The following is a 22,427-nucleotide window of genomic DNA, read 5'->3' as shown; positions in this document are numbered from 1 at the left end:
ACCAACTGAGCCATCCAGGCACCCCGAAATAGTTTTACTTTTTAGCCAGATAGTTCCATTTCCAGAAATCTATTTTGAAACATTAATACTAAAAATAACTGTATGCGTGAATGACAGCACAACTACATTTTTTATAAATTTTTTTAACACTTATTTATTTTTGAGGGAGAGAGAGAGACAAAGTGCAAGCAGGAGAAGGGCAGAGAGAGAGAAAGAGACACAGAATCCAAAGCAGGCTCCAGGCTCTCAGCTGTCAGCACAGAGCCCGGCATGGGCTCAAACTCACAGACCATGAGATCATGACCTAAGCCGAAGTCAGTCACTTAAGCCACCCAGGTGCCCCAGCACAACTACATTTTTAAAATAAGAGAAAAAAGACAAAGTATATAAAAAGTTTAAATCTGATATTGCGAAGTATACTAAAGAGAAATAAAAGGTGAGATGGCATAGGGGAAGGTACCGTGCGATGTCTATAGCCCACAAAAGTTGGTACCAGTAGGGGGCGCCTGGGTGGCTCAGTCGGTTGAGCGTCTGACTTTGGCTCAGGTCATGATCTCACGGGTTGTGAGTTTGAGCCCGGCGTCGGGCTCTGTGCTGACAGCTCGGAGCCTGGAGCCTGCTTAGGATTCTGTGTCTCCCTCTCTGCCCCTCCCCCACTCACACTCTGTTTCTCTCTCCATCAAAAATAAACACTAAAAGGGGCGCCTGGGTGGCGCAGTTGGTTAAGCGTCCGACTTCAGCCAGGTCACGATCTCACGGTCTGTGAGTTCGAGCCCCACGTCGGGCTCTGGGCTGATGGCTCAGAGCCTGGAGCCTGTTTCCAATTCTGTGTCTCCCTCTCTCTCTGCCCCTCCCCCGTTCATGCTCTGTCTCTCTCTGTCCCAAAAATAAATAAACGTTGAAAAAAAAAAAAATTCAAAAATAAACACTAAAAAAAAAAAAAAAAAAGTTGGTACCAGTAGTTCATAAACACCTGCAAATCAATAAAGCAAACAATCCACAGGAAATGGGCAAACGATAGGTGTATGCAATTCACAGAAAAAATCTGAATATCTAAAACACAGGAAAAGCTGTTCAATCTCATTTAAATTTATAGAAATTAAATTTTTTTGAAAAATTTCATTTTTAACATAAATTAGGGGGATATTTTAAAAGATGAATCTAGTGTTGACTAGGGTGTTGGGGGGAAAGCTATGCTTAGTTATCAGAGAAGATCACATGGACTGGCCTCTGTAGAGGGTAACTTAGCACTGGAACTTAAAACAGGCATTTTCTTGGATCCAATAACTGAACTCCTAGAAACATCCTCCAGAAATATCCATGCAAGTGGTATGTGCATTCAAGACTGATGAATGCACTATTTTTAAAATACTGAATCTCTGGAAACAAGCTAAATGGTCATCCAAAAAAAAAAAAAAAAGATAACCAATGGGGTTGGGAGGAAATAACGATGAACATTAAATTATGGTACATCCATTTCAAAAATAATGTCATTAAAAAGAAAATAATCAAAAAGCCACTAAAAAAGAAAAAAATAAGCTGATGCACTGATAAGAACTCCAAAAAATACAGTTTTTGAAAAGAGCCACAAAACAGTAAGCCTAGAATTATCACAATTATACTAAAAAAAAAAAATCTTAATAACCTCCTTGTCTTAACACTTGGGAAAGGATCCAGAAAGGTCTGAAACCAACAACAGGAAGGTTGCCCTGGGGACAAGGAGTAACGATGGCCACTTTTCATTTTTCACTCCCAATACTGCTTTAGCATTTGGGTCTTTTATAAACAGCATGTATTTGTATGGTTTTTGTATACTGCTGTTTTATTTGTATGTCTGTATGCTGCTGTATACTGGCACCTGGGGTGCCTGGGTGGCTTAGTCGGTTGGGCTTCTGACTCTTGATTTCGGCTCAGGTCACGATCTCACAGTTTGTGAGTTTGAGCCCTGAGCTGGGCTCTGCGCTGGCAGCACGGAGCAAGCTTGGGATTCTCTCCCTCTCTCGCTCTCTGCCCTCCACTGCTCATGCTTGCACTCCTGCTCTCTCTCTCAAAAGAAATAAAACATTTAAAAAGTTAAAAAAAAAAAAAAAGATGTTCACCAAAATATTAACCGTGGTTGTCTTTAATCAGTAGGGCTGTTTTGACCTTTTACCCTTTATATATTTTGAGAATTTCCTAGAATGAGGACAACTTCTTTTTACAACAGGGGAGAAATTATAAAGACTAAAGATCTAAGCAGCATACCTTAGACTGAGGAGGTCCAAAGATATTTCAATCCACTTATTTTTACAAGTGAAGAAATCGGGCCAGTGAAAAATTAAACTTCTCATACAGATTAATACCCAAGTACGAGGCTACTTTCAAAAAGTATGCCAGAGATCTCAATTACCTCCTACATAATTTTGACAGGGCAGAGTTTTCTTATGGCTCTTCAAATAAAGATTTACCTCTAAAACTACCTCTTCAAGTAATGCAATAGCTTTTTACGCAAGCTAACTGGGTTTGTGGCATTTGTTGGGCCATAAAACCAGCTGCGGGCAACACAGACGTTCCTAGCCAAGTTCAAGTCCACAACAGGAAACTCTTAACTATCAGAGCCACGCTCCAAGTCCCATCACAGCAGTGCTCAGCCCACGGAGACGCCAAGAGGTACACACACTCAGGATGAACTCTCTTACAACAACAACGCTCAGTTACTGAGTCATCAGAGAAACCCAGATCTGACTGAAAGTCCTACCCCGGCTGTAACTCACCCACATCTGCACTCATCGCTAGCCACTGTGGGGAACAACTGCTCTATGGGGACAGGGCTTCCTTTAGGGTGATGAAAGGTTTTGGAACTAGGCAGAGGTGATGGTTGCACAACACCAGGAATGTATTAAATGTCACGGAGTTGTTCACTGTAAAACGGTTAATACTGTTAACCATTTGTGTGAGTTTCACCTCAATGTTTTTCTTTTCCAATCCATATACTGGCACCAAAGAGATTTTGGCAGGAGTGATCAATTCCCACCCATTTCTGACTTATTCCTTACACATACTCTCAGTGAGAGAAGTACCATGAAATGCAAATGCTTCCCAGCCCAGGAAAAGGCTCGCGTACTCATTCCAGGAACCGTGCGAGCACTTGCTGCACCAGGTAATGAGGATGCGGTCCTGCCAGCCCCCAGGAGGCCACCTGCAGTGGATGCAGGCTGTAAGGAATTCTGACTCAACACGGGGTCCAGCAGGGAGCCACGAAGCAGTGCCGAGAACAGCAGTGCCACAATCGGATGTGTCCTACGATGGCCACTCTGACGCAGTGGGAGAGAGGAAGGGCGGCGTGCGGTACAGGGCATGGTGACAGGAACAGGAGCAGACGGACCCTTTATGAGGCTAGTGCCAGGCACCAGAGACAGCAGCTGCGGCCGAGGTGTCAGTAGTGCTCTGGGAAAGGTAGTGTGGTTTGAGACGGAGCAAGGATGTGGCCTGATGCCCCCGGGGACTGGCCTGAGGGAAGCACAGCCTCACAGCTGCTCGGCGTGGGCGCCTGGGAGACACCACTGCAGTACAATGGGCAATACCCTAGCCCTGGACTGAATGTTGGGGACAGAGGGGGCAAGTGTCCAGGCCACCATCCAGTTCACTCACTTGGCGGCTGGCTGGATGTAGGTGCTGGGCCAAAGAGACTGGAGCATGGAAGGGCAGAGAAACAAATCGGTACAAGAGCAGTGCGTGTAAGCCAATCCAAAAGGTATGTGTTTCATAGAAGGCACACAGGAGGCTTGTTTTCCCAGGCCAGTGTGGGGCATTTATTTAACTATAAATATTACTGACCTAAATAACCTAACCATGACTTCTAACACATTTCCACAGGTCAAGCCCCCCCCTGGGGACCTCGGAGCCCACCTTCCATCCCCATCAGCCTCCTGTTCCACAGCTGCACTGCTGTCCTCCACACGTGCCCTCCTCCTCACTCTGCTCCAGCACTCCACCAATGCCCTGGGGCAAAGGGAACAAGCCTGGAAGGCAGTAGGTTCTGGAGCAAGTGGGAGATGAACCAAGTTTCTACTGAAAGGACAGGGGGATTCAGCACCAGAGAGAGGCTGAGGCGACAAAAGGCGGGGTAGGTCCACCAGGGCGCCCATCTGATCTGCTGCCCCCACTGTGTGCGCGTACAGGAAATGACCCAACATTACTGAAAAAATAAAACACTGGTTCTACTAATGTTTCCTTTGGTTTATTAAATTAGCTATTCTGATGATCTATACATTTTTTAATGTGAAATTTAAAAAATCAAATGTTCAAAGCAATTCTTCAGGAAAGGCACAGACTTTTTGTTAAGAGAAAAGGATAGGGGCGCCTGGGTGGCGCAGTCGGTTAAGCGTCCGACTTCAACCAGGTCACGATCTCACGGTCCGTGAGTTCGAGCCCCGCGTCGGGCTCCGGGCTGATGGCTCAGAGCCTGGAGCCTGTTTCCGATTCTGTGTCTCCCTCTCTCTCTGCCCCTCCCCCGTTCATGCTCTGTCTCTCTCTGTCCCAAAAATAAATAAACGTTGAAAAAAAAAAAAAAAGAAAAGGATAAAAAAAATGTTGCTTATACTATTAAAGGTTCACATTTTTGAATCTCTAAATATTATTTCAACTGGGAAATAAAACATGACTTGGAAAGCTTCTCAAATGCAGTGAGACAGGTTTTCTTTTGTGTTATTAATAGCATGGCAGATAACGGGGATCTTGGATCTTTCATATCAGTAAACTGATCTAGTTTTTATTTTTAAAAAATCAGATTATTTTTGGGAACAAGATGTCCTTTCTCTCCCTGAAACTATTTGAAACCAGACTTGATGGCTTTACATTTTTTCTGAACCAATATTGTATAATCACCCCACCAGCTGTGATTTAAGCAGGTTTTCTCTGCCTAAATTTGTCCAGCTGGTGGCTTGCCATGACATGCAGGGCTCAGGTTGTCTGTGGGTAGGAGTGTGTGTCTACTGCTCAATAAACATGTCTCTCTTGGTCAAGTGTTTTATCTCTAGTAAACAAAGACAATAGTGCTAAAGTACTTGTTTGTAAACAGTAATCCTGAGATGGCCAAACCTACAGGAAGCAGGAGAGACAGGAGCCATAGCTGAGGAGTATCATGCTGAGGGACAGTACCACAGCAACGTCAGTTTCAACTGACAGCAAATGAGCCTCTGTTACTCGCAGAGAAGTTACAGCGAATCAGCAGCTGGACACTGGTAAGCTAAAGCGTACCAGGAACCTGGGAAACCCAGTGCTTCTGAGCAGAGGTTCAGAAATCAGTTTATCACCTATTTGAAGGCTGGTGTAAATCACCCACCACTATCATGTGTTCAGTAGCTAAGTGAGCCATTTTATACTTACTCACTTTCGAGTAATAATGAAGTACCCCAAATTACCTGTTTTCTATTAAGGTAGCACTATTCTTACCCTCCTATACATACACACATACACACACACACACACACACACACACACACACACACACACACACGATTATTTCCACTAGTTTCCATATCTATTCTACAATTAAAATGTGTTTAAAGAATAGAGGTATCAAGGTGTCAAGGGGCACCTGGGTGGCTCAGTCAGTTAGGTGTCTTGACTCTTGATTTTGGCTCAGGTCATGATCTCACGGTTCCCGAGTTCAAGCCCTGCCTGCTTGGGATTCTCTCCCCCCTCCCTCGCTCTCTGTCCCTGCATAGCTCATACACACTCTCTCTCTCCCAAAATAAATAAATAAACTTAAAAGAAAAAAGAAAAAAGAAAAAAAGAATGGAGATGTCAAGATTAGTGCTTCTCAGCCTTTAACCCAAACCCCTTTTAAATGAACATTAAATAAATAAATACATACATACATAAACAAACATAAAAATCTTCCACCTACTTTCAGTATTATTTGAAATTTCAAAATTAATTACCATTAAAAATAAATCAAGGTTAGTATAATACAATATATGCGAATCTCCAGAGTTTGTCGATCTTAGATTATGATATTCCAAAAGATACAGTTGACAGAACTAACACAACACTAGTAACCCTAAAGTTGTCAGAGGCAGCAAAGCCCCTAACCTTGTTTTCATTGCTTCCTCAAATATGGTGGCCCCAAGGACACTCCTGACAGCCACATGCAAGTTAAGCCACCTAGAGCAACTTACTGCAGCCTCCTTCACTTGCACTGCCCAGCCTAGGTCTTCTTTTTTTTAAAAATTTTTTTTTTCAACGTTTATTTATTTTTGGGACAGAGAGAGACAGAGCATGAACAGGGGAGGGGCAGAGAGAGAGGAAGACACAGAATCGGAAACAGGCTCCAGGCTCTGAGCCATCAGCCCAGAGCCTGACGCGGGGCTCGAACTCACGGACCGCGAGATCGTGACCTGGCTGAAGTCGGACGCTTAACTGACTGCGCCACCCAGGCGCCCCCAGCCTAGGTCTTCTTAAGGCAGCCTCTTAACTTCTTCAGCCTTCTCCAGAAAGCACCTGCAGCTGCACAGCCAAAGTACGCTTGGAGTTCCGGGTATGTCCCACCTGTCCCCTAGCACAACTTGTGCCTTGCCTCTCCCCAATTCCAGTCCCTATCCCGAAGCACTGGATGGGTTGGTGTGCCTGTCACCAGCCCCCAAAGAAAGCCCTCTGTGCTCCCCCTCCCACACATCCCATGACAATGGTGATAGAGACAGCTGTCGTTTGCTGGGCAGATTCATGCCAACACTGGGTTGGGCACTTCCCTTCAAGTGAACATCCTCCCTTCAAGGGGAGATTTACAGGGTGCCTGGGTGGCTCAGTTGGTTAAATGTCTGACTTCAGTTCAGGTCATGATCTCACAGCTCGTGGATTCGAGCCCCACGTCGGGCTCTGTGCTGACAGCTCGGAGCCTGGAGCCTGCTTCAGATTCTGTGTCTCCCTCTCTGCCCCTTCCCTGCTCGTGCTTTTTCCCTCTCTCTTTCCCTCCCTCTCCCTCTCTCAAACATTAAAAAAAAAAAAAAATCAGAACTTAAAAGTTTATTTTGAGAGAGAGAGAAAGAGAAAGAGAACACAAGCAGGGGAGGGGCAGAGAGAGAAAATCCCAAGCAGGCTCTGCACTGCAGCACAGAGCTGGACATGGGACTTGAACTCACAAACTATGAGATCATGACCTGAGCTGAAATCAAGAGTTGGATGCTTAACCAACTGAGCCGCCCAGGCACTGCTACAATTGTAACTTCTAATAGGTCTGTGGCATTTCCAATCATTGCTACAGCGCAAAAGAGGTAAAGAGGCTAGGGTGGAGAAGACAGACATTAACAAAGGAAAGAATATGAACAGCCGAGGAACAGAGGAAGAAGTGCTCCACCTCATTAAAATTCAAAACTAAACCAATAAGATATCAGTCTCTTGCTGATTTTTTTTAATTAAAAAAAATTTTTTTTAATGTTTATTTCTGAGACAGAGAGAGAGAGAGAGAGAGAGAGAGAGAGGATGAGTGGGGGAGGGGCAGAGAGAGAGGGGACACAGAATCCAAAGCAGGCTCCAGGCTCTGAGCTATCAGCACAGAGCCCCATGCGGGGCTTGAACTCACAACCCACAAGATCATGACCTGAGCCAAAGTTGGACGCTCAACCGACTGAGCCACCCAGGCACCCCTTATTTTAATTTTTAAATTTTATTTTAGAAGGACAGAAAGTGAGTAGGGGAGAGGGGCAGAGGGAGAGAGAATCCCAAGCAGGCTCCCGTTCAGCTCAGAGCCCCATATAGGGCTCGATGTCATGACCCTGGGACTATGACCTGAGCTAAAATCAAGAGTCAGACGCTCAACCAAATGAACCGCCAGGCGCCCTTGACTTGCTGATGTTTATTTATTTTTTTTAATGTTTATTTATTTTCGAGACAGAGAGAGACAGAGAGAGACAGAGCATGAACAGGGGAGGGTCAGAGAGAGGGAGACACAGAATTTGAAACAGGCTCCAGGCTCTGAGCGGTCAGCACAGAGCCCGACGCGGGGCTCGAACTCACAGACCGCGAGATCATGACCTGAGCCGAAGTCGGCCGCTTAACCGACTGAGCCACCCAGGCGCCCCGGATGTTTAAATCTAAGACCTATTATTGGCACAGGGGAGGGGGCATCTCGCACAACTGCTGGGAGTATGAACTGCTGCAGTAAGGTTAACATACAGCAGGCTAACGTCTGCTCTGGCAAAGGCTGAGAAACAACCCAAGGTCCCAAGGACAGTGGATAAATTAGAACAACAATTTGCTATTATGTCACAAGTACAAATGATGTTTTCAATGGCATCAATATGCCAGGATATAATATGAAGTTAAAGGGCTTTCTACAGCAGTGGGGGGGGGGGGGGGGTAGAGAGAGGGAGAATGAACTTGATAAAAGATCCCCCAAATATTTGTTTCAAATGTCTAGAAAGAAACATGCCAAAAAAGCATATTGTTTTTCTGGCTGATGGGATTCTAAATGATTTGGTTTTCCCCTCATTGTATCATTTCATAGTTTCTAAATTTCCCACAATGAACATACTTCTTTTGTAAATGAAGAAGTTATACAAATAATGAAACAATAAAAGAAACAGATGTAAACTATAAAAAATATATAGTAAAAGAACACATGAGTTTTCCTGCTACTTCCATTTTATTCCAGCACCACGTTTGTGCCATGAAGCCTGGGGCGAAACGTGATGCTTTCGAACATCCGTATCTTTTTTAAATGCCTATCTTCCACTTCAAGTACAGTATCAAATCCTAACAGGAAATTAGCTTTTTCTGCCAAAAGAATTATGGACTTAGATTATGGTAAAGAAATCAATCTGAAATACCTAACCTGTAATTGTTTAAGCCTGGGAGCCTGCCTACCTAGCTTAGGTAAACACAGTTTAGGGGTGAATGGAGAATTTAGAGGTAGCAGGTTTAGGAGGTATAAACACGTACAAGAGAAAGAAACCTCAAATAGTCTAGGAATGCAAAAGACATGGGCAGGAATGACAATCAGGGCTTGCAAAGAACAAGGCTGGGAGGCTAGGAGACCAATTGGAGGTTCACATGAGGACCCCAAGAGTACCCCGTTAGGCCGCAGCCATAGCGCGAATGGTGAGGGGGCTTAAGTGGGTGGGGAAGGGGAAGCTTAGGCAACTACCTTTGTTGCCCTCCAGTCACATCTGTTAAAACTCAGAGCACAAAGCAAGCATCGAGTAAGAGTAGAATGGACAAGATGTGCGTTACGGCCCGGATTCGGTGGATCTGGCCTCACACAAAATTAAGAGACAGTCAGCCAAAACGCTTCTCAACTTTGTAAACCTACTCTAGGAAGTGACTGCACCAATTCTGTTATTTCGTGATCATTTATACCAAACTGTCTATGTCCCAACTACTAGGTGAACTTTTTTTTATTACTAACATCTCTCATTTAAAACTACCAAAGGTCTATTTGAATTAAAAGCTGAGGGGCGCCTGGGTGGCGCAGTCGGTTAAGCGTCCGACTTCAGCCAGGTCACGATCTCGCGGTCCGTGAGTTCGAGCCCCGCATCGGGCTCTGGGCTGATGGCTCAGAGCCTGGAGCCTGTTTCCGATTCTGTGTCTCCCTCTCTCTCTGCCCCTCCCCCGTTCATGCTCTGTCTCTCTCTGTCCCAAAAATAAATAAACGTTGGAAAAAAAAAATTAAAAAAAAAAAAAAAAAAAAGCTGAAGTATCAAATACTATCTGAAATCTCAAAACCAAAGCATAAAAATTCATTTTAATGGGGCACCTGGCTGGCTCAGTCGATGGAACACACGACTTTTCATCTCAGGGTTGTGAATTCAAGCCCCATGCTGGCCAAACAGACTACTTAAAAACCTTTAAAATTAATTTTTAAGAACATGAACTCTAGAAAGAAAGAAGGGAGGGGCTCTTGGGTGGCTCAGTCGGTTGAGCATCCGACTGTGGCTCAGGTCATGATCTCACGGTTTGTGGGTTCGAGCCCCGCGTCAGGTTCTGTGCTGACAGCTCAGAGCCTGGAGCCTGCTTCGGATTCTGTCTCCCTCTCTCTCTGCCCCTCCCCCCCCACTCTCTCTCTTTCTCTCTCCCAAAAATAAACAAACATTAAACACAGAAGAGAAAGAATCTCTCACACTATGCGTCAAAACCACTTGCATCCCATCTTTTGTTTTTATTTCAAAGCATGTATCAGCATATCCCACTTCCTAAAAAATTTTTCCAACTGATAGACTTTAAACAGCAAGTTATGCTGCCAATCTTGGCTGTTCATTTTTGACCTGTCAGGAGCATCCCTTCCCTTACGTTGGTCACTACGCAGTAGACTCAAGCTCTTATCTTACAGGAGGGAGAGGAATTAAACCAACTCTCTGGGAACCACAGCAAACATACTCTCTTCATCCTCTGACTGGTGTCAGAATCACACTCTCGATCCCAAATCTAATTATTCTTCTGAAAGAGAACATTTCCCAAGACAACTATTATTACCATCCAGCTGAGACTTAACGGTTTTAAGAGCTAACAACTCCAAGCCCTCTATTTAGGAATGCATCAGAAGAGACCCCCACGGCACCTGGCATTTAAGTCACAAGAACAAGGACATTTTGGAAGTTTCCATACTCAGTTTTTTAAATAGAACTATCTGCACCAAAAAAATCTGGTGCCTTCTTTTCACTGCTGAGGATGAGCCTGTTCAAATCTGCCATCAGAGAGCCAGCAGCCTGGAGGAATCAGAGTCATTATTACATGGTTTCTTTACCCACCCTTCCCTATCTCTGCCTTCCCTTTAAGAAGAAAAAGCAAGAGAAGGGAAGGGAAAGAATGGGAAGGAGAGGAAGGAGGGTGAAGGGACAAGAAAGAGGGAAACGGGCACCTGTCTCCCTGGCTGCACTCTTACATGGTACAGCTCTGGGCTGCTGCCCTCCCCACCCAGTACCTCTGGCTAGACCAGGGCTCTTTCTCTGACTTCCATGTAATGACCTCCTTTTTTCCTTCACAGACTTTCTCACGATCCATCGCCTTCTTCTACTTCAACTTTGAAGTTTAAACTTTCCCTCCTTTACCTGTAACTTAAAAGACAAGGACAATGTCTTTACTGGTGCTGATAAAATGCCCCAGATCAGCAGCAAACAAGGAAAGCCCTCCTTTTCTCTGGTTTGCTGGATTACGGAAGTGGCCAAATCTGGCAGAAGCGTAAATTTACAGGAAGAGAAAAATTCATTTGTAGTAACTATAAAGGTGGGAGGCAGGGGACCCAAAGATATTTTCTGATCAATTCCATAACCTTCCAATTCAAAAATATTCTTTCATTTTTAAATGCTTTGCTGTATTTGCCACATTTCCTAATGTGAATGCATATTACTTTTACAATCAGGGCAGGGTCTAATCATATAGCAGACTTTTCAGAAAGTTTCTCTGAAAGAGCTGAAATGTTCTCAGCGATTTCATATACTTATGTTTGGTTATTACCAAGGTGACCATGTAATTTCCCATCCAAACCAGGCCCCGTGTGGGAGGTCAGGGGAGCTGGATCTGTTGTGTGAACGGGAACAACAGACCTGAACCAGCATGGCCCCAGCAAACCTGAATGTCAGAGAGCCTGCGTGTGACCTTCCTACATTCCTCTTCCCACCTGGTGGCTGAGGGAACTATCTTCTGTGCTACAAGATGCCAATGCAAACAGTGTTCAGAGCGCATTTTAGCCGGTCACTCTGCAATAACGCAGTAGGCCTGCTGCCTGGCTGACGGAAGACAAGAAGAGGGAAAAGACAGCTCGGATGCAAAGGGATCAGAATTCCCTGACTGGAAATGGACACAGAGCATCACAGAAGAGTAGGCTCTTATTTTCTATGTTTTATTAATTCCTTACTTCCCTACACCAACTTAGGAACAAACAAAGCACCCGGTGCCCAGTGTGCTTATTTCACAGACAGGTGCCTCCACGCCCCCAGGTGCCCAACCCCAGCGCCTCCAGCCTGACCTTGCTGCCCACATCCAACCCGACATCAAATCTCGTCACTGTCACGTCTACCTCTTCTCTCCTCTCAGAGCCACCTGTTTCCCCACCTACCTGTCTTTCCTTCTAGGTGCCCCCAAGGACCCCAGGCCCCAGCTTCTCCACCCCAGCAGGCCTTCTCATGGCCTTGCTACCCCACTGGGACTGGTGGAATATCCCTGCCACCGCTCTCCCACAAACTCTCAACCCACTGTCCTCTCTGGCCCTCACCTGGCAAAGGCCCTGCCCTGGCTAATCCTACAGCCCACCCATATTCTCCACCCACGAGGCTCACAATGCCTTCATGGCTGGTTGCCCACCACACTGCTTTCTTGGTTCCCCTCCCGCCTTAGCAACCACTCCTTACGTGTCCCCTTTGCTGGCCCTCCTCCACCTCCACACCCTCTTGGGCCCTCAGACCCCCTTATATCCCTAGTGACATCACCTCCCAGGTGATACCATGCAATTCCCTGGCTCTAAATACCCTCTCCCGCTACAAACACCCATGCTGCTTCCCTAAGCACCACAATCTTGAGCCCTCTTCCTGCCCAGTGTCCCCGTGGCCAACACCACATTCCTGAGCTGCCCCTACCTCGCCCCCCCCCCCCCCCCACCACCACCACTCACCTGTCTTCCATCCACCTCAGTACTTGGCCAATTCTTCCAGATGCTCAGGGAAAATACCTGAAGCTGTCCTCGCCTGCCCTCTCTTGCTTCTATCCTCATCCAGTCAGCTCTGCTCCAGGGCCTGACCACTTCTCACCACCCCCACACAGCTAGCACCCTGGCTGGAGCCACCGTCAGCTCACTGCCCTGGGGGAGTCCACTCCTGACTGGTCTGCTCCCCTCTTGGCAGCCAGAGAGAGCCTTTTAAAACTAGGCAGAGCATGCCACTCTGCTCAGAGCCCTCCAACAGTTTTTCATTGAACTCAGGAAAAGCCAAAATTCTTAGCAGGGTCACGCGGCCCACATAATCGCTGTTGACCCCCTCTTGCCCTCTGTCCAGCCACACCACCTCCTCAGGATCCCTCAGACGTACCAGGCACCTCCCCCTCAGTGCCTCTGCACCTGCTGCCCACACACTGCCATGGTGGGCTTCCCTCAACTCCTACAGGTCTTTATTCACATGTCATCTTCTCGACACAGCCTTTCCTGGCCAGCTGAACATGCAACACCTCACTCCTAGCAGTTTCTCTCCTTCCCCATTTTATTTCTGCATTCATATTTGTCAATATCTAATATCTCCACCTGACTGACTTCTAGCATGCACTCCTGACTTGTCACCAGCATGGAGCTCTGAGAGGTCAGGGACTTGTCTGTTTAATTCATTACTGTTCCCCAGAGCCTTAAACCTGTGGGAAGCACTCAGCACATTTTAAGGGATGAGTTAGTTAATGGCCTACAGGTCCTAGGTGATCCCTATATGACTTCACATTGCATTCCCCACTATCCCTCTTCCTTCATTTATTTCCTTCCAGAATTTGTCGCTGGCTGCCATTTGATGCTTCTACTTCTTTGTTTATTGTCCATCTCCTCCCACAACTGAAGTCAATGCCAAGAGAGCAGAACCAGGTGGGCACCTAGCAAACATCTGCTGCAGGAAGCAGTCCCTTTCCTGCCTGCCTTCCCAGACCAGGCCACGATCCGCTCTTACCTGGACTGCCATAACACCGCATTGGGCTTCCTATCTCCAGACGCTTTCCTTTCCCAGCACCCGAGGCAGGAATTCTTTACCCCAAAGCTCAAGTAACTTTGCTACAACTGTTCATCGGCTCCCCGGCTCCCCACCTCCATTCTCTGTATTCTGACGGTACTAAGCTTGTGCCAGGACAAAGCATGGCCATGTTGTTCCCCAGCTGAACAGCCCTGGGTCTCCCTCCTCTTGACCTGCTTCACCTAGACATTTCTCAGGACTCTGAGGTCCTCTCCCCTGGGAATCTGTGACAGCCTCCCCACCCCCGACCATAACGTGGCTGGGCAGAGGCCCCTAAGGGCCGACTTGCCATCTCTCCTAGTGGGGTGTAGTGGCTTTTTACACGCTCTATGTGGTGCCCACCCACTGGGAGCCCTATGGGTTCCTACCATTATATGACTCTGAGAAAAACACACTAGGGAAGTGGAAACAAATTATGGATTTGTATGAACCATGAGTGTTTCTCCCACCCTTCCATAAAGTTGAACCTAATGAAGCTACTATTCAGTCCATACCCCTAACAACTCCAGACTAAATGATCTACTCTCGGCACCCACGAGAGGAGACCCCAATATTCTCACAGAGGCTATTAGAAAAAGTAGAAGACACAAAACCTTAAGGAACCCTAAACACTTCTGCCAGCTGTGAAATTGGCACTGGGACATCAACGTGTTGAAACAACAGGCTGTACTACCGGTGGGCCTCTGCCAACACCAAGTTCAGGCTATTAACTTGGTTTCCCCTGGACACCCCTCCGGGTTCAGATGACACAAGAGCCACCGACACAGGAGAACTGCAGAGCAAACATATGACCTTTACCTGGCTGGCGTCCTTAGGGTTCAAGCCTTTTTGCGGTTTTTCTGGTTCTAATTTCTTGCCACATGGCATTCGCCCATATGACACATTTCCTAGTTGCCTTTAAAAGCATACAAATTTGCCTAACAAGATTCCCATGGGATAAGGAGATCTTTTGTTATGCTTCTCCTATTTAATATCAATTCTGATCACACGATCTAACTTCTCTGAATGCCAGGGCTTTGCAAGTCTCTGGTTCTTCCTGTGACCTATTCATTGTTCTTCTATGTATGGATTTATTCTTTTTCTCTTTAAGTTATTGTCATGGGCCATTATTTTACTTTGTTTAAAGAAACTCTGATCCCCTTTCCATATGAGTTTCTCAAAAGTCACCTCTTGCCCCATTTGAGGAAGCTTTTATTCAGCATAGAAGGCCCAAGAGAATCTCCAGTGAGAAGATCCTCAGCACCCCACCCCCACCTCCAGCAGTCTGCTCCAGCAGACCTCCCCAACATGGTTCAAGGAGCAGCCAGCTTTGGTTCCTGCTGCCCCAGCCTCCGGGCACTGGTCTCTCACATAGTAACAGCCGACAGCCTGAGCCCCAGCTTCTGACTCCAAAGCAAACATGAAAATAAGAGCCTGCATTTTAGTCTGGCAAGACCTTGACCAGCAAGCAAAAAGAGATGGGCTAACCAGTAGCCTCGTGAGGCTGTCAAGCACTTGATCAGTGTGACTGAGGAACTGAATTTCAGATTTTCATTTTAATGAGTTTAAATAGCCACATATAGCTAGCAGCTACTGTGCTAGGCGGCACAGATCTGGCAAAAAGGACAAGTATCATTTATTGGTGCACAGAGAGGCCATGTCATATAAGAGAAAACAATACACAACCAGAATCACCAAGACAGCCAGATGCTCACAGTGACAAGGAGCTGGAGGCAACAAGAGACCGAGCCTCATTTTTCACCTTCGCTCCCGCCAGAGCATCAGCTACAGCAGTTCAATCCCCGCCCATCCCAACTCTTTAAGAACATCCCCAAGAACACCTGTTAGAGTCAGCAGATCAATCCACCATACCTGTCATTAGTACTGCTTACGTGCAGCTCCTGTCTTCCTCACTAGCTGTGAACTACCTGGAGCCAAGAGCCTGTGTGATCCAACTGATAGAAAAGTCTACCTAATGCACCAGGTGAACTGCAGGCTTGGGGCAAACCCGTGTACCTCACCTTCCCATAGAACTATCAGGAGAGTTCTACAGCCACCTTTAGCTCTCAGGTTGTCAGATTCAATGAAATTAGCGTCGAGACCTTCTGGGTGGGACGAGGAACAGGGAGATACAGATGTACATCCCGAGAGCAGAGAGGCAGCGACCCAAATAATCCTACCAGCTGGACAGTGGAAAGAGAGCAGCTGTGACCTAGCCCCTTACACCTGTCCTGTTAACAAGCAAATCATGCAGAATGGTCTTCTACCTTAAGCTTTCTTAGGCAGCAATTTCACTAGTGATTAAATACGGGCAATGCAGCTTTCCTACACGTGAACTATTTCTTTAACAAACACTCCTTGTTAGACTTTAGTTTTCATCTGTTTTCCTGCTGCTTGGCCCTCTGCTTTCTCATATGCTCTGCAGGCGCTCGTGTGAACACACTTCCTGACCTCCCTGCTTCTAAGTCATCCTGATGGTGCGTGTGCTGACCCTTCACAGCCCCTCCTCCTGGAAGCTCACGCCCATGATGCCAACTCTATTTCTCTTCTTTTTCATCCCCCTTTTTGATACTTACCTTGATAGCCCGACACGGGTAAAAATTCCAGAAGTTCCCTACTGAAACTGCTATAATGTTAAACCGACCTTAGGTGTACATTATGTTTATATCCAACTACACGTATGTCCACGTTCTCAGCTCCCATGTACTTGCAGGAGCAAGTAGAGAATGGTAGAGGGGGTGCCTAGGTGGCTCAGTCGGTTAAGTGCTAACTTTGGCCCAGGTCATGATCTTGCAGGTTTGTGAGCCCTGCACTGCACTCTGTGCTGACAGCTCAGAGCCTAGAGCCTGCTTCTGATTCTGTGTCTCCCTCTCTCTCTGCGCCCCGCCCCCCCCCCCCCCACATTTGCACACTCTTGCTCTCTCTCTCAAAAATAAAATAAATATTTAAAAAAATAATTTAAAGAACAGTAGAGGGAAAAACCCCAAAACAGACAAACCTTTCTGTAACAAGAAACATAAAAAGCAACGAATAGGCTGACACTGGGCCAGGCAGGGCTCTGAGCCCAACAGACCTCGGTCAGGCAGCCCTCGGCTCCAGTTGGTAGACAGGAGCTGGGGAGCCCCCACACAAGGGGGAAAAGAACCAGGTCCTTTGCTCAAAGCCAGGACCCAGCAGGTCATGCCATGGTCGGCACCACTGAGGAAGAGAGTAAGACCTCTGCCATACGACCTGGTCCTCGACTGGATCCAGAAAGAGAGAATGCAAAACCACAGCAACAGAAGTGGGAAGTGGAGGGGAGAGGGGAGAAAATCTCAAAAGAAACACTCAGAAGAGGATTTCACACCTCTTGATAAATAGAACAATTGGAGAATTACTTTAAAATAAGTACATTAGGGTCCTCGGTGGTTTAAATAAAAAAACATTTTTAAACAACACAAACACACATACAAGAAATTAAGAACCAAAAATAGGCAGGAGTGAACCAAACAGAAATCTCAGAAACAAGAACTATAATTAATGCAACAAAAATTCAACATAAACACATGACCATACACAAGGAACTAGTAAACTGGAAAATAACACTGGGGAATCCATCCAGAATCGTCACTAGAAAAAGATATCCAAACCATGAGAATGCGGTTAAAGAGAAACACAGACCGACTGGAAAGCTCTAGTGTGTAATTAACAGAAGTTCATCCAAGAGTTGAGAGCAAAATACAGTTATTTTCAGATGTACAAAGATGAAGGCAGTGACCGTTCACAGACCCTCAGTGTTTTTTTTGTTTGTTTGTTTTTTTAAAGAAAAGTGAGCAAAGAGGAAGGGAGAGGGAAACAAACAGGGGAATAAGTATGAAAAAGGACAGCAAATGCTGTGGGTTTAACAAACTGTAAAGTATCACAATCTGAATATGAAAATAAGTCAACCTAAAACTCGACCATAACGACAAGGTGGGTGGGTGACCAAGGAAGCGCCAGATTTTTTCTCTCAAGTAGAGGGTGAGGGTGAGCGGTCTGCTGGGCTCTCAGGCAACAGGAGAGGCAAACTGATAACCAGGCACAAAACCCTCCTTTTCATTTTTCAAAGATGATCTTATTTAAACTTGAAAAACCAACTTGCCTCTTTCTCTAGAAAGACTGTCTATGTCAATCCTAAGCCTTCAACACAGCAGAAAATACCATTTAAAATTCTCACTTTATAGGAAGAAAGAAAACAGTGATGCGAGGTGTAAAATCATTGAGACAGCTCTGTGAATTAATAGGGTAAAAAACCAAAATGTGAATACAAGTCGGGTCAATCAATGTGCTTAAAGATACGTGTTCGCATCCTTCTTCCTGAGTTAATGCCACAGTGAGGCAAATTCCAGGACCATTCAGTAAGGAATCTTAGGATAAGGTATTCTTGCCCTTAACCTCATTTCCAGTATTAAGAGAAAAACAGCCAGAGGCAAGTTCTCTCTGAAGAGCTTTTTCCTTTTTTGAACCAACACTTTAGGTAACTTCATACACATCAAATCATAATCCTGCATCTGGAAAAATATTAGCATTGAATATAATGAATGTGTGTAATCAGCTTTATCTAACTGATAACACTTGTCCAGATAAAACTACATCTTGGATGCTGCTGCCATAATACAAAGCATGGACTTTTAGGTTCCAAATAGTAAGTCATCCATTCGTTCTCCTACTTTGCAATATAAATCCACAAAGTTGGGTTTGGGGTTATTTCAGTAGAACACTGTTTTGGAGAGAGAATTAAGCTCGTAGCACGCTCCAGTACACAGTAAGCACTGGGCTGATTTCATGATGGTCCCGCCAATGCATGCTTCCTTCCTGGAGCTAATCCCATCAGGTGACTGGGCAGAAAGCAGTAGAGCCAAAACCTGAGTCAGCCAACAGGGCTCCCAAAGACCATCTCACGTGAAAAGCATTTGGTTTTCAAATGCCTTAACCTTCACTGACAACAGGGGTATTAAAGCTAATCCTATGCTGATTCAATACAAAAACTACTTGAGAGTGATTCAAGAGGAGAGAAAGAAGGGAACATAGTTACCGGAAGAGTAAAGAAAGCGGGATGCTTCGCTTCATCTTCGTATTTGCCTTCAGTTGAACTTCCAGCCTCCATGGATTTGGACGTAGTGTTCTTACCAATACCCATCATTAAGAGAAAATGAGTAGTTTGGCCGTTGGACTGGAGCAGCTGGAAGAGAAGGCTTGTTCAAGCGAGGAGCCCAGGATCTGAGCTGGCTCTTCCAGTGCCAGGAGCACCCAATTCTCAGGCAGAGATGAGCCCCACAAGTGCCATCTCTAGCACCTAGAAAGAGAGGAAGCAGCCAAATCACCAGGAGCACACAAACAGCACAGGACACACATTCACTGCATTTCCTGCAGAGAAGTCAGAGCGTAAGTCACATCCAAACATCAAAAAAGCACATTACTTAATCACACTTTTCAAGTCCCCACTATTCTGGTTATAGTCAGTCACACAGATTCTGAACTGGCCCCTGGAGAGTGGGACCACTGAACTGGACCATCAGAAATACCCAAATACAAAGATGAAAAGGCAGCACAGGGATTTCTCTGACATGCATTATGGTACAGATCTCACAGCACAGCACTATCCAATGGAACCTGCCACAGTGATTAAATGTTCTGTATCTGCGTTGTCCAATCCAACAGTCATTACCCACAAGGCAATTAGTACTGAGCCCTTGAAATGTGGCTAGCGCAATAGAGAAATGGAATTTTTACTTGCATCTAATTTTAACTGATTTGAATTTAAACAGTCACATGTCACTAGTGGTAACCACAGCTAATTTACCAGGATATCAAAAATTCCGAATTGTCTACAGGTGCCCAATTAAAGGCAGGGGAAGGCATTCAAAAGCATAAAAAAAGGAGGGGGGGGGGATAAAACGAACCCAGGATTAAATGACCAGAGTTCGAGAACATGTCAAGATGACCTTTAAATGGGCTAGAATGCCACACAAAACACAGAGCCAGAACATTCCGTATCAATCAAATGACAACATAAACCTAAACAGGAAATCAGAAAGACAAAATAGAGGAAAGGAGGTAAAAAGGCAAGAGATAAGGGAGGAAGGGGAAGGAGCACAAGATGGACCTGGAAGGCTCAGGCAAACTGATATTGTTTGAGGAGGAAAAGTGCACTGCTCTAGGCTAAGAAAAAAATCTAAGTAATAGATGAGTAGGAAATCACTGGAACAATTCTCTGTGGCCAAGTTTCAGTGAAGAAAATTAAAAACTCAATGTCAAACAACAGAAGCAGGACTTACACAATGAAAGAGATCCACCCAAAAATTAACAAGCATTTGGGGAATTTCAGCTTCCAGAAATGAGAGGACACATAAGATCCTTACAAGGATTGGCATGTGTACAATAAAACATGCCTAAGTATGCCCAACGTTTTATTAAAAAAAAAAAAAAATACCACAATCAGATAGGGGTGAGAAGGGACAGAACACTCGTTAGAACGATGTCAGATCTCAGTGCCAATTACTGTTCCAACTGAGAAGAAATAACCCAGCCAAACAGTCCTGCAAATGTGAAGACACACCTACAAAGTTTAGGAATATAAGTAGGCGGACCACCTGGGTGGCTCGGTCAGTTGAGCACCCGACTCTTGATTTTGGCTCAGGTCATGGTCCTGGGGTCATGGGATGGAGCCCGGCACCAGGCTCCAGCATGGAGCCTGCTTGGCATTCTTTCTCTCTTTCTCTCTCTCTCTCTCTCTCTCTCTCTCTCTCCTTCTCTCTCCCCCCCCACCACCCCGCCTCTCTCCCTCTCTCTCAAATAAGTAAAAACAATGAAGAAAGAAAGAAAGAAAGAAAGAAAGAAAGAAAGAAAGAAAGAAAGAAAGAAAGAAAGAAAGAGACGAAATACAAGCAGGAAAACCTCCTGTTCAGGGAATTCTGTTACAGACTTTCATTCAATAATGACTTTGGATGAGCCAGGGGAAAAACGAAATATAGGCAGATAAGAGAAAGAATCACACAAAATTTGATAGTTTGGTAGAGTGCAAGATGGGAAAATAAAGGAAACGGCTGCCAGAATATCAAGTTGCCTCAAGTAGAACAGAATCAAATGCACATATCAAACTTTTTTGAGGGGCTCGTTTGTTTTTTTGCTTGTTTTTAGTTTTCTTTTAATGTGTATTTTTTGAGAGACAGAGCACAAGCCAGGGAGGGGCAGAGAGGGAGACACAGAATTCGAAGCAGGCTCCAGGTTCCAAGCTGTCAGCAAAGAGCCAGATGCAGGCTTGAACCCACAAACCATGAGATCATGACATGGAGGGGCTCTTTTGGTTTAAATATGCATGCACATTTTGCATTCTTGGTTATATCCTATCCATGGTCTGTTGAAAGCAGCAGCTCTCAACCCGGACTTTCCCTCCAGGGGACATTTGGCAATGCCTAGAGCCATCACAACCCGGAGAGAGCCACCAGCATCTAATAGGTAGAGGCCAGGAGTGCTGCTAAACATCGTACAATGCATGGGGCAGATCCCAAATGTGACCACCCCCATGACTGGGAACAAAGGGGGACAGTTCCACCGTTGCAAGACCACTTTCCATCAAGTACCCCGTGTCCTATTTCTCTACCGAATGTTTAACTGGCCCTTGTGAGCTCTACCGGGACCTACCCCCTGCCTTTGCTGTCTCTTGCAGAGCAGCACCCTTTGGGGTACCCTGAAGACAAGCCCAGCGAGCAACAAGAGGAGATGGGGCCTCTTGTACAGGACAGTGATGCACTGAGAGGCTTTGGGGCAGAAGGCTCCCAGACCTGGAAGAGGGGACACCCTTTTCAAGTAAGACAGAGAGCGGAAGAAGGAGAGGAGACTGAACAATGAGCACAGAAAGATATCCTCACAAGTCCCCAGGTGACAGAGCATTCCACACTCAAGTGTTTGAGAGTGAAGAAGACAGTCTCAAGGCCAGAACCCACAGCAAAGTGCTTCATCCACATAGGCTGAACTTGAGTGGGGAAATGTCAAGGCCCAGATGCAAAGCACAGCAAAAGACAAAAGTGGGGGGGCGGGGTGGGGGGGGCTTAGGGTCTGGTTTAAAGTTTGTGTTAAAAGGCAAAATCTGGGGCGCCTGGGTGGCGCAGTCGGTTAAGCGTCCGACTTCAGCCAGGTCACGATCTCGCGGTCCGGGAGTTTGAGCCCCGCGTCGGGCTCTGGGCTGATGGCTCAGAGCCTGGAGCCTGTTTCCGATTCTGTGTCTCCCTCTCTCTCTGCCCCTCCCCCGTTCATGCTCTGTCTCTCTGTTCCAAAAATAAATAAACGTTGAAAAAAAAAAATTAAAAAAAAAAAAAAAGGCAAAATCTCCCAGGGAATCCAACACTGGGGAAGATCTGCCTGCCCCCAGCCCCCCATCGCCCCTCTTCCTACTCCTTGAGAAAGGAAGACTAAAGCAAAGCCACTGCTATCTTGCCCCTGACCCGGTGATGAGGGAAAGGAGGAGCTGAGGGATGAGTGATGGGGCTCATTAACGATGAAAAGGACGAGGAACAACACAGTGAGAGCGACAACCACAGTCTCCCAGCTAAGCACCTGCCTCACCAGATCAACAGCCCCTTGTCCTCCTGAGTAGGAAACGGTATTGCATGATATTCCACTAATTCCAAGGGGAAGGTAAGCTTCAGAGCAGCTCAGTAACTTGCCAAAGGGCACACAGCCAAAAGCAGTGGAGCAGGATTCAAACTTTAATCAGCATTCCTGCCCTAACAGCGTTTATACAAGCAAGACCCCCGGCCC

General features: G+C 45.9%; 1 protein-coding gene across 7 annotated transcripts in view; it reads right to left on the bottom strand.

The window, feature by feature from the left end:
• SLC23A2 (solute carrier family 23 member 2) overlaps positions 1-22,427 on the bottom strand; it is a 137,292-nt gene that overhangs the window by 60,310 nt on the left and 54,555 nt on the right. For 6 of the 7 annotated variants that reach the window (XM_086701744.1, XM_086701748.1, XM_086701745.1 and 3 more), the window contains one exon: positions 18,703-18,963. The exons of the other annotated variant lie outside the window; for it this stretch is intronic. In XM_086701744.1, coding sequence (XP_086557870.1) covers positions 18,703-18,810 — 108 coding nt within the window. In that variant the 5' untranslated portion in view covers positions 18,811-18,963. The remainder of the gene's footprint in view (positions 1-18,702; positions 18,964-22,427) is intronic. 7 annotated transcript variants of the gene reach the window in all.

This window comes from Puma concolor, chromosome A3 (assembly GCF_028749965.1).
Source record: "Puma concolor isolate L17-30 chromosome A3, mPumCon1.1.hap2, whole genome shotgun sequence".
Lineage (NCBI taxonomy): Eukaryota > Metazoa > Chordata > Mammalia > Carnivora > Felidae > Puma > Puma concolor.
This window is presented reverse-complemented; position numbering and strand designations above follow the sequence as displayed.